At 38.3% G+C, this 12,685-nt stretch overlaps 1 protein-coding gene across 1 annotated transcript in view; it reads right to left on the bottom strand.

Moving 5' to 3' along the window:
• The window catches only part of LOC124352869 (semaphorin-5B), a 121,691-nt gene that overhangs the window by 44,956 nt on the left and 64,050 nt on the right, over positions 1-12,685 (bottom strand). Inside the window, exon 4 of the mRNA XM_046802584.1 lies at positions 1,642-1,741. Coding sequence (XP_046658540.1) covers positions 1,642-1,741 — 100 coding nt within the window. The remainder of the gene's footprint in view (positions 1-1,641; positions 1,742-12,685) is intronic.

Raw genomic sequence — 12,685 nt, forward strand, 5'->3', positions numbered from 1 at the left:
ACTACAAGGAAGACGCCAAAGAAAACGTTTACTTCAAATAAAAACTATTAATAATTATAACAAGGTTTGTCACGGAGACATCAATTCAAGTTTGCATGTTTCAACTTGGAAATAAACTGAGGAAGACACCATCAAAGGAATAATCTTGAGCTTATGGGAAATTAAAGCTCTAGTAGTGATCAGTTGCATGTGAAACTTTTCGATATCTCTAATAACATTGTATTTCTAACATATTACCACAAATTACACTATTCTACTTATAACTAAAAGTCTAACAGCTGCATTACGTTTATAGATTACCTCATATTGATATAGAATACCAGTTATAATATAATGTAATGCGATCAACATTACTTATTCAAAGGCTTCTATTTTAAAGTTAGCAGCATATTCTCCATTAAGTTTTAATTATTGGTAGTTTTCTTTAATACGTACTGTAAATATAGTTTATATCCATCTGAAGAAATGTATCAGATACACGAAAATGTGTAAATGCTTCAGACCATTTTTGAAGAGAATTGGCCAGTTATTTTACTTGTAAATGTTTATGTATATGATCGAAAATCGATAGTAATGTAGTTTCAATAAAGATTAAATCATGCTTTTCCGTTTATACAAATTATATATATACACATATGTATGTTTAGTCACGTCAATGATGTAGAAGAAATTGGAACTAAAATATATTACGTTTATATTAACCAATGTAGTTTTTCTTTACCGACAAAAAATAATAATGTACAAGTTACCTCATACCTGCATTTAATTAATATATAATTTATGATAATATTTATAGTTTTATATGTATATTTTATATATTTATCAAATGTATTCACGCTCATAATGCAGATAAAATTACTACAGTGCAGGAGGAGCGGCTGCCGTGCCGCCTGCCCTTGACCATAGTGGACTAATCGGTCAGTGGAGTAATCGACCCTTTTCATTTGAAATGCAATGTTTTATTTGATTGGGTCGTTGGCCCAACGACCCAGTGTACTTATCGGACCTCTATAAATTATAAAACGGGTCGTTGGTCCAACGAACAGTGGTGTAATCGAACCTGTATTCTACAATTTCACTTGTTACTGCAATAGGGTCGTTGGCCCAACGAACCATATACGCTATTAGTATTTGTAAGTAAATTTTGGATCGTTGGGCCAACGAACCTTGATTTTATATTTACTGTTTAAATTGTAAATAAGGTTCGTTGGGCCAACGACCCGTTTTCGTTATGTTTTACTTTATGAAACAAATCGGTCCGATTACACCACTAATCGTTGGGCCATCGACCCTCATATTCAAGACTAAACTAATGTTTGAGCCAAAAGCGGAAATAAGTGATTTGATGGGTAAGGTAAATTTAAAAAGTATAAAAACGCCTCCTGACTGCAAAATACTCGTATTATACAAGGATCCTTTACTCCAGCAGGTATTTTGCATTTCAATTGAATGGTAAAGGTAGCCTAACTCACTCTAAGGGTTGGAGCACTACATTGTTTGGCGTATCTTATTGCCACTACTATCCATCAACATGGACCGGAGTGTTAATAAATACCTAGTTTTCTGTTATATTTGGAATTTAAAATGCTTATGTAACAACGGCCACATAGATTTAAAGAATAAAGCAATTGTAGGTCTTACCTGGCGCCGACGACCACTTGATCCCTGCCGACATCGAAAAGAAGTTGCGAGTAAGCGGTGACCCCGGGCTCCGAGAATACGCTGGCGGTCGACATGATATCTACAACAGAATGCGTATTCTCAGCTCTAGGGATCTTATGCGGCTTGAAAATAGAACGTTATAATGATAATCCGTATATGTTATGCTGAAAATGGTAAATTACATTAAAGTAGACTAATATTCTCCTACTTTAGCGAATCACAATACAGAATAAATAACAGAAACGAGGTTACAAGAAATGCTAAAAGTTAATACAATAAAGAAATCAAAATCTAAAATTATAATTGACTACAAAAATCCACACTGGCGACCACTGTAGAGCAGCAACACAGTGTATGTTCATTGACCTAGGTGCAGTTGGTAATTACAGAGCGACAGGCTGATGACACAAACTCTGTACAGGATTTTAGACAGTAAATGTTGGTGAAACTATCTGGTAGGTCTGCATCTGCAGAACGCTCGGCTATAGGGTGCGGCAGTTGCATCGTCCCAGGGACATATTCAGAGATCATAACAAACAAATAAACCCGGTTTCGCCATCGATTGGCGAGGCTGGGAGCTTTAAACAAGTTAAAATCCAGACGAAGGTTGTGCTGTCCCGGTTGGGAGGAGCAAGCTTCCATGTAGGGAGAACAGGTGGGGGCTGTCGCTCTCTCTTGCTCGGCCCAACCGCCGTCCATGCTGGCAAACATCCATCTGGATGAAGCAGTAAATATCCATCTGGGTGTAATGTTAAATACCCATCTCGATGTGGCGGTAAATGTTCATCTAGATGTAGAAGCAATTACACTTCTCCACAAAGAGGTGGATACGCACCGAATACGTAGGTGATAGTTCACATCGCTGCAGCCCATCTGGATATAACGGTAAATGTCCTTGTGGGTGTAGTTGTAAACATCCATCTGGGTGAATAAGTAAATATCCACCAGCTAAACCAGTATATCAATCGGGATGTAACGGTAAATAACCATCTGAATGTGGTGGCAAATATCCATATAGATGCGGCGATAAATATCCATCTGAATATGGTGGCAAATATCCATCTGGATGTGGTGGTAAATATCTATCAGATACATCATTATATATACAGCTGGATGTAATGGTAAATATCCATATGGATGTGGTGGCAAATATCCATATGGATATGGCGGTAAATATCTATAAGATAAACCAGTATATATACAGTTAGATGTAACGGTAAATGTCCATCTGAATGTGGTGGCATGTATCCATATGGATGTAGCGGTAAATATCCTCCAGATACACCAGCATATACAGCTGGATGTAACGGTAAATATCCATCTGAATGTGGTGGCATGTATCCATATGGATGTAGCGGTAAATATCCTCCAGATACACCAGCACATACAGCTGGATGTAACGGTAAATATCCATCTGAATGTGGTGGCATGTATCCATGTGGATGTAGCGGTAAATATCATCCAGATACACCAGCACATACAGCTGGATGTAACGGTAAATATCCATCTGGATGTGGTGAAAAATATCCATCTGGATATGGCGGCAATTATCTATAAGGTACACCAGTACATATAGAGCTAGATGTAATGGTAAATATCCATTTGAATGTGGCGGCAAATATCCATCTGGATGTGACGGTAATGTTCAACTGAGTGAAAAGCTGGATATTTACCTGAAACCTGATTGTCAGATCCTTCACGACTGGCAATGAGAACACAAAATACAGTCCACAATATTTACAAGGTATTCCATATTTTCAACAAATTGTTTTGCTTACAAGGTTTACAGACAGTTAAGATGAGACCTTTTTAAGAAAAGGTTTGGAAATGCCTACTAAAAACCTACTGTACTATACAAGGCGACATTTGAGTTTCAAGACGGTGCGAGAACTACCTCTCACTTGATTCAGTTTACATTGGAATAAAAAGCGGAACGGCTGGAACAAGTTGGAGGTTAGAGGAAACATGGAATATCACTCAGGTAATCGACATTGCGAATTTAAGTTTTAAAATTCAAAAGGCAAACCGAGTTCGAAGGGTACCTGAAATGACATTAGTCACTCTACTAAAAACACTTCCCTAACACTGCCTCACTACATTTAGTAAGGTATAAAAGTCTAAATACAATCCTGAGAGAATCAATTGCCTTGATACGCGATGTCTTATTACATTATCGTTCAGCGTCTAACTTAATTTAATACTTAAAAGGTTTGAACTAAAACCAATTATCTGGCTCTCTAAAAATCAGAAACACTTTAATGACCTTCACTGGAAGAAATTTCACTGTTTCTACGAAATCTACAAGTAATTTTCCTGTGGTAGTCTGAAGACTAGAGTTTAAAGATGGGGTTCACGACACTATGCTGATCACTACGCTAAAAAGCAGCGAAACGTGTGTATAATAAATTGTTGTTCTATGAAAGAATGAAACCTTCAACTCTTACATATGCAATTAACGGCGTGGGTCTAAAATTGGTCAATTAGCATTAGCAACATACGCCAACCGGTGTTTGCACCACTCACTTCTCGGTACGAATGTTAACGAGTTTTCTTAGGATGCTTTGATGCAGCAGGTTTCAAGTAGTAGGCTAGGCTCTAATGGCTTGGAATATATTACTCGTATGAAGAGACGTTTCAAACGCGTACAGTTCAGCTTTGTTTCTACATATATAATACGTGTAGAGCTTATTCACAATAGTTCTGTTATACGACAATCCAATCCAAGACGTCTCACTGATATTACTGATTTCGTCAACGGTAGTACTAGGCCTGCCTGTCAGATCGCGCTGAGTATGCAACAATTGCTTTCTTGATTTTGAATACACCCTTGCAGTTAATTATGATATACAATTATATAATATTGATATGTTCAAAGAACAAATTTACTAGCCTTAGTGAGACGTTTCGATTTTATTTGTGGCTGCTACACGCCATCTCAGTAAGTAAAGACATAGTGATCCATATTTTGTAAGACAATGTCTGAAGCCATTATGTACTCGTATTTAGAGGAATAATTGAATTACTCTTCTCAAAAATCAAACTAAATTTGAAATAAAATACATCCAATATTTTTATTCCTAGCGTTCAATCCAGTCATTGTCACCATCATTTATTTTCCGAACGCCGCGCGCGCCGAAGGCATTAGCTCACCAGCCAATACAATTCGACTTCTTTCGTAATTACTACCGCACCTGAAGTCCACAACGTATCTGAATTCGCGGAGAGTCAAAGAAAAACAGGCGAGAAGTAAGGGAATGGGAGAAATGCTGAACCAATAATTGGTGGTTAGGAGGTACGTCCTGAACTCCTGGCATTGTACCAGGCAGAGACGGAGGCCAGTTGTGCAGACGACAAAACAAAAACTATCGGCACTACTTCTCTAGAATCCTAATGTGGTCAGAACCAACCGGTCGACTGTTGAAGACACTACTGGCCGGTCAGGTCTGGTCTAACCTGGAAGATTTCTCGAAGCACAAGTTCACCATCCGCACCATGACCACGCTCATTCCACGAGGACTAAGGGTATATCAGGCTTTGGTGAATTCTGCAGATTGGTTACCTATTTTATATTTTAAGAGTCTGGAGACAGTTCTGTCAATTAGAATTTTTAATCTTTTTCTATGTTCCATGTTGCAGGTAAATTAGTGAATAGCTTCGGCGCCTACGTTTTGTATCTATTCATCTTGTTAATAACCAAGATTGATGTGAAATATTTAGAGGGAAAGTTCACCAGTGTAAAGTCACCACGAGGTTAAAGACCTATTGAAAATTATTGACAAGGACTTTGGGAGATGGTCACTGAATCGCTTAGGAGAATCGGACATGATAGGTGGTAAACACTTTTTTCAAAAAGAAACACGAAGAATTTATCGGGACGAAATAATTCACAGTCTTATAGATTATAACAAAGTATCTGCTCTTCTTCACTGAAGAGGGTATGTGCAAGAGCTTGGGAAAGAGTAAGCTCAGTGTACAACGCGTCGCTCAGATGATACAAGCTCTTCACATTCTCCACTCATGCATGCTCATGCGGTATCCGGGGGCGATGAATATGCATGCCGGTTCGGCTCAGGTTGGGCAACTCGCTACCGATGCTGTCAGCTACTCCCATGTTTGAACTTTCCAAAATGACTCAAGACCACTTCGTGTCTTCTCTAGCAAGCGTATTCGTGTATCGAGGATTACCTCTGAACCAGCAATTCCCATTACCTTTGCCCTAATTCCAAAGTGTACTTACAAAGCCGTACTTTCCCTAATTGTGCACTTCTCTCGACAAGACCGATTCGTAAGAAAAATTATAAACCATTTCGGACATATTTTTAATTCTTATACTACTTTTCATTGTAGACACCTACATTATGCGGCAGCAAAAGGAGTAATATTTCAAGATTAATAAAGGCGGGAGGGGCGAAGTATACAAATTTACCAATCATTTAAGATTAGCATCAAATCTGAGAGGGGGCCGGAGCCATAAAGTTTCCACGGGTGAGGACCGTACTTTAACAGCACAAAGAACTCTATTAAAGGTTCTATAATTGTATTCAAATATTAATTGGGCGGGTCTGATTTGCATAGACCCGCCCGCCACCCCACCGTCCGTCGGACCGCTAGCCCACACCGGCATGCCGGCCTCGTGATCCTCAATCTCGGCATCATCATGCGCGGGATGGGCCTTAGTAAATAATCAGCTTTGTCAGCTTGGCTTGCTGAGACGTGACAAAGCGTGAGGTGTAGGAGTATACCACTTAAGTTTCTGAACATTTTAAAGAAAAACAAACCTTTTTACTATTACCATGTCTTTAAATTAGCGATTTGTAGGCTACATCTTGCTTGATTGTCAACCTTAAAAATTACAAGGATCGACCGCATATAGGTATGGTACAAAATCATAAACTACATTGGTTGTATTTACTATAGTCTATAAGATTAGTCCATCTAATGTACGATTTCTCCGAATGCTAGTAATAATACCTACGTCACTCCTTGACCAGTAAGGAAGTAAGACCCTCTGGGGATGTAACACTTGACATGCCCGCGTGTCTAGTTGTGTTGATGGATGGGGCGACTCCACAAAAATGATACATGGCGAGGAAGTAAACGCACAGATGAAAAAGCTATTTATGTACGAAGCAGAAAATTACAAACGCCCAGGGACATGCAGCGCGTCAAAAGATACCGAGAGCCATAACTTTTCCCGCCGGTAGATTATTAAAATTTATGCTAATAACAGATCGTCGTTTCCTAATATTTGTCTCCCAAAACGCAAATGAGCGGGTTCGGACAGGCGGGAATTAATAAGCGGTAGAGTACTGGCGGTACCGGTACCTGTGAGGATGGCGGCCGGCACACCCCCGAGTACCGGTACGAAGAGGTACGGTGCGGAATGCCGCTCAAAGCCCCGCTCCCGCTCCGGTCTCTTTTTGCCGCGCAATTAGACGCCGCGACACATGTTGAGGTTGGCCGCGTCAACGAGCAGAGTTACATCGGTATTATCGCCGTCAGTGTTTCGTTGGTCTCGTCATAAGGATCTAGAATCATAATTCAAAATGTATTTTAACATCTAAGGAAAAATTTAAGGTTTTTAGTGATTATGTTGGATTAATATGCTTGATTAGTAAACGGGAAGTGAAAAACCATAAGGGCTGAGCTTGTCTTGAATGTATCATTGAACCATTGCTGTGTCTTTTCACTGGATTATCCAGTTTTGTGAGTACACGTAACAACTTATCCGTGAACTACCGTCTAACTACTTAATGAAAGTAATAAAGTTAGGTCATATGTAAGGTAAACTGGCTGTCTATTAATAACACGTTGCTAGTAGCAAAGATTTATATAATTTAATCCACCACTAAATAATAAGTAATCCATTCACGCACCGACTTTGCAATAGGTTAAATCAACAAAATCAAATTAATAACCTTCATTAATTAGACACTGATGTAGATGGTAAGTTACACGACCATAAGTAGATGCACACTATAGCTATTAAAAAAATTAACTAGCCGAGGATGGTAAAAAACCCGCGGTAAAATCAAGATGGCATCCAACACTTATTATAAATGGGGTAGTATGTAAATGGTTCAATAATGAATAAGCAGGGCAGCCACCGTGAGAAAAGGGGGTAATTTACAAGTTATGCCTGGCTCATAGTAAAGTGAAGAGCATAATATATCAGTAAGTAGAGCAACCAGTGATTATACCCAAGGTCGGACCACCCTTGCCGGCTTCCGTATGACGAGTAGAACCTCTTCTTGTACAAGAGTAGAGCCAGCGAACCAACTAGGCTACAGAAAAAAGTTTTAAATTTGAACAGGATGAACATTTTTAGATCTCTAATAGCACAAATCTTGAACAAATATCAAATTGCGAGAAAGCAATAACATAAAACGCAGACAGTACAATAACTTCTATTTGCTTAGGATTATCCGCATAGTACACTCTCTGAAGTTTTTTCCAGATACGTCTCCGTTTTATCTAATGGTACCAATAATTAACCATAAACAGGTCATCAAATGTTTTTTTTTGTTTCAAAATTATATCTTTCCTTATAAAATTCGTTTAATGATGCTTGATTTTCTGATTGTGATTCTATTTGAGGCCAGTATGTTAGGTATACATACATGATGTAAAACATTCGTACAGGACAAGAGGACAAATTCCAGCATTGTAATGTAACATTCTTGACTTCCGCCAGGGCACTATGCCACTAACTATCACACTGAATTCTACTGAGAATTTATTGATGACAAATCAAAGAACTCTTAGTCTTCAATCTGTCCTCGGTGCTATTTCGTGCTTGGACTAACTCAGGGTTCATAAATCTATCACAAGGAGAAAGACAACGCAGTCTTATTATATCTGAGAACATCGAGCCAAAATTCTTTAAGAAGTTTCAACAACTCGTCTTCAACCTCAACGTGTATCGTTCTCACTACTTTTAAAACATAATGGACTGAAGATGACTTTTGGCAAAGAAAGATTTGAAGATAAATATCCTCAGAGAATACATGTAATTACCGCAGTCAGGATTTCAAATACACGAGTACAAACGCTTTTTACTCTTTCACTTCTCCCGTAGAAGTAATAACAATTTGCTGATGTGTTTTCAGACTGTTGATGGTCTCAGGTGAGGCACCGGATGATGACTTGCTCAGGAAGACAACGGCCTCATATACGATCCAATGCCGCTAAATACCTTACCTAATGATGTAATCACTCGGCACTGGAGTCGGCAATCGCTTGCTGGAGGCATCGTCGTAAATATAAACTATGCATCAACATTAGTTACAGGAAGAATCAAAGCAATGCGTGACGTAGTAAATATTCGGTATTCTGCCTTTTTATAAATTGCCTTATTACGTGTATAAGTGAAGATCAATTGATTCTAAGAAGAGAAGAGAGATTAATAATCTAGAGTTTTCTTTGGCACCACGATGATCAGGAAAAACTAATGAATGATCTTCAGATAAATTTCAGTACTTTGCCTTCTCATAAATTGCCTTATTAAGTGTACAAGTGAAGATCAACTGATTCTTGGGTGAGAAGAGAGATTAATAATCTAGAACTTTCCTTGGCATCATGATGGTCAGGAAAACTAACGAATGATCTTCAGATAAATGTACGTACCAGTGATTAACCAGTAACCTAAAAATGAACTCGTTTGACTACAGTAAGTCTATCTAACATGACAATATGAGCGCAGATCTGCATATACTCAGTCTGCTCTAAATAACTAAAATATTTAGAAGTAAATAAATGGATCCTTTAAAAGTCAATAATATGTACGTTGCATTGCAAAGGACAATAAGTCTTGCGGAAGTTAAATGAATTTCCTTGTATTCACAGGAATAATAGTGCGCTTCATACGAAGTGTTTTAAGCGAGCTTTAAACGTGAAATGTTGTTTGATTCTTTTGCGATTAAGTGTGCGAAAAGCCTGAATATTATCCTGATATCAAATTACGATCGTAGTCTTCCAAAAATATATGTGAGTCCTTCTATATTTTGTAGTTGTCCTTTTCTTGTGTTCCATACAAATGGATTTCCCTTTATTGAAATGCACAATACTACATTTAACATGTGAACCTCGAATACCAACTAGAGTGAATGAGGTTGTTGAAGGAGACGGAGAGTACTCTAAAAGGAACCTCTACGCTTTACGCCAAGCACTTCATCATCTGGTACCATTAATGAGATCACTGGCGCTTAGGATGACGTCATAGACTCGGATTGGTACCGCAGTATCTTATCGACGGTGCTGAACACCTGAAATTAACTAAATGATGTCATCCTTTGTGGTCTTTTTGGTTCACAACTCAACCTCGAGCACCGAGCCAGAGAGTATCGCTACGAGTTTAGCTCTAGCTAAAAATCAAAGTCTGAACATTCAAAACATATTTGAAGCTCAATTACTAAAGAGTAATATGACCATAATGGTTGGACCGCCACCTCTTATTATTTGCTGATAAAGGATGCAGTATGACTTATAAATATCATTTCGTTTAGAGAATGCTCGTTTTTATTTACCATTTGTTAAAAAGAAAATTTTCGGATGAGAAAAGTAACAGAGCATGGTGAATAACAATTTATTTAGATGTATCTGTTTGACGAAAATGATTTTCAACAAACTCCCGGCTCAAGAGACTAAGCAAGGATCTTTCACGCGAGATTGAAGACTGCAAGCTCCAGGAAACCTAAATAAGAAGTATTGTGGAGATCGGATTTCTCTAAACGGTTTTCTAGTTGAATAATAACAAGGAATACGTCGTGTTCACGAAAAATAAAAAATATTCCAATTCCAACTGAAATTAAAAAAGATGGGATTAAGCACACCTTTAGGGCTTGGGGTGTTTAACACGTTAAATCTGAAAAATGGCCGAAGTGAACTAACAAGTCCACGCTCAAAGGAGGACCAGATGGTTTGAATTACAGCAAGGTGGTAATAATTTACTTCGGCAAATATAAAACGACAGCAGCTGGTGTAATAAAGAAGCCAGCTTGATGATTTGTGTCGAATGTTTGTGAAACAGACGAGTTTTGCGGGAATGTTTTAATTTTGCAAGATGTACGACAGTGACCCCTGTCCGAATGATGGAATCGGCAGGGAACTGGAAGCAAGGATCAGCTGATCTACACCCAGATGTAGTCAAAATTTTTCAAGGCTCATCAGGCATTCTGCCTAATGTTAAAGATGTTCTCAATGCACAAATACGGAATTCAAGATAATTATGAAAATGATAATAAATGGGACGAAGATGTTACAAGATAAAAAAAAGTTCCTAAAGTTTCAACGTCTGAGGAAAAGGTTACACTAACATGGAAGCCAATTAATTGCAAACAAATACTTAACCATTCCCAAAACTGATCTCGAAGTTTCTGATTTGAACAGTGTAGGGGTCACATAATGGGTAATTGTTGACTGTTCAGGCAAGCCGTGTTGGAAGACCGACTCGACTAGACAAGCATTCTGACGGTGGACTATACCACAGTAAACCATTCCCACCACACACGGCCTGATCGTGTTTTGTGAGCCGTGAAGAAGTGTAGTCCAGATTTACTAGCTCCGACCACCTCATGAATCACCAGCGGACGGTTAGAGCTACTGAAATCACCTCTAGAACACCTTTGATTGATTGTCCTCTGAAGCTCCGCTCTTACTTTGTGGCGCTACAGCTGTACAGTGTACGTTGTGTTTTCATTCACATGAGGCTAAGATTAACCTGAGCATATAATTGAGAGAACCAAAATTTTGATTGACAGTTATGTAAACAATAAGAAAATGTTGGAACTGAGATGCTTTTTGAGTCTATTCCATAGCCATTAGAGAAAAGATACTAAATAGCAGATTATGATATTTAGGCTACGCTAAGGAAAAACTCGAAGGCATTTAGAAAACTAAGGAATTTGTAATAAATAAAAGGTTATGAAATAAACAGACGAACGAAAAATCAAAAGACCTGTAGAAAAGAGTGAAACAAGCGGAGACAGAAGAAGAATCAAGCAAGTAAGACTTGCCGAAGAAAGTAATCTAAACAGTTTAAAAGTCAAAGCTATAAAATGTCGGGTCAGGTTTTGTATCAACCCATTTCTTAAAATAAACATTACTGTCCAATTAACTCGAGGTTAAATAGTTACGGAGAAACGGTGCAGTAAACACAGCCGACTGAGGGAAATCACGCGATTCAATTACAGTACTTAGTAGTTTAAAGAGGTTAGGCCTAACACTAAGTAAGGCCACTCCTTGTTTCTTATCCGGGATGTTGGCGTGATCTGAGATTACTGAAGTTTATCAAGTTCAAGATTGGAGTGTTCTACTAGCATTTTATAAGAAATCTAAAACAAAGTATGAAAATGGGCTGGTATAACGAATTTGATCAAACTCGACTTTTGTAAACCTGAAAGGAAAGACGTGATTGAAAGACTTCCACGACGTCCCCTTTGCAGTACAATTTGACAGAAACATGGTTTTATCCAGAATACCTGTACTCAATCCTACTCTGGTTCTTAGTTAAACAACTAAATATATTTACTTGAGACAGGATCTTTTGATTTTGATGGAGTCATTTGGAGAAGCATGTACAGGCATTCAAGCGTAGCCTACTGTCGTTCCTTTAGGAATGAGTTCAATTAACCCTATGCCATAAACATAGGTTTAGTGCTAGAGATGAAAAGAAATAAATGGTTCTTCTATGGTATTATAATAGCCACTTTTTATTATGTAGTAATGGGATAACTAACAAGCTAGCAAAGTTATTACAGGTATGTAAGTCAATATAATAATCGACTTCTTCCAATCAACCAGTACTTTATACGTTCAAAAACCATTATTACTTTTAACAAGAAACAATAATGTTACTAATCAAAATACGTGCTAACAGTTAGCGAGATATAAGTGAAGATATAGTGCCGGTAACTGTATATAACAGTGGCGGCGCAGAGCATTGTGGAGTCCTACAAGTGGGCAGCCTGGAACCGCTCTTATTTAAATGGCACGGTGGACCCCGGTCCCGAGTTTTGGATAATTA

The sequence above is a fragment of the Homalodisca vitripennis genome, chromosome 1, assembly GCF_021130785.1.
Source record: "Homalodisca vitripennis isolate AUS2020 chromosome 1, UT_GWSS_2.1, whole genome shotgun sequence".
Taxonomy (NCBI): Eukaryota; Metazoa; Arthropoda; class Insecta; order Hemiptera; family Cicadellidae; genus Homalodisca; species Homalodisca vitripennis.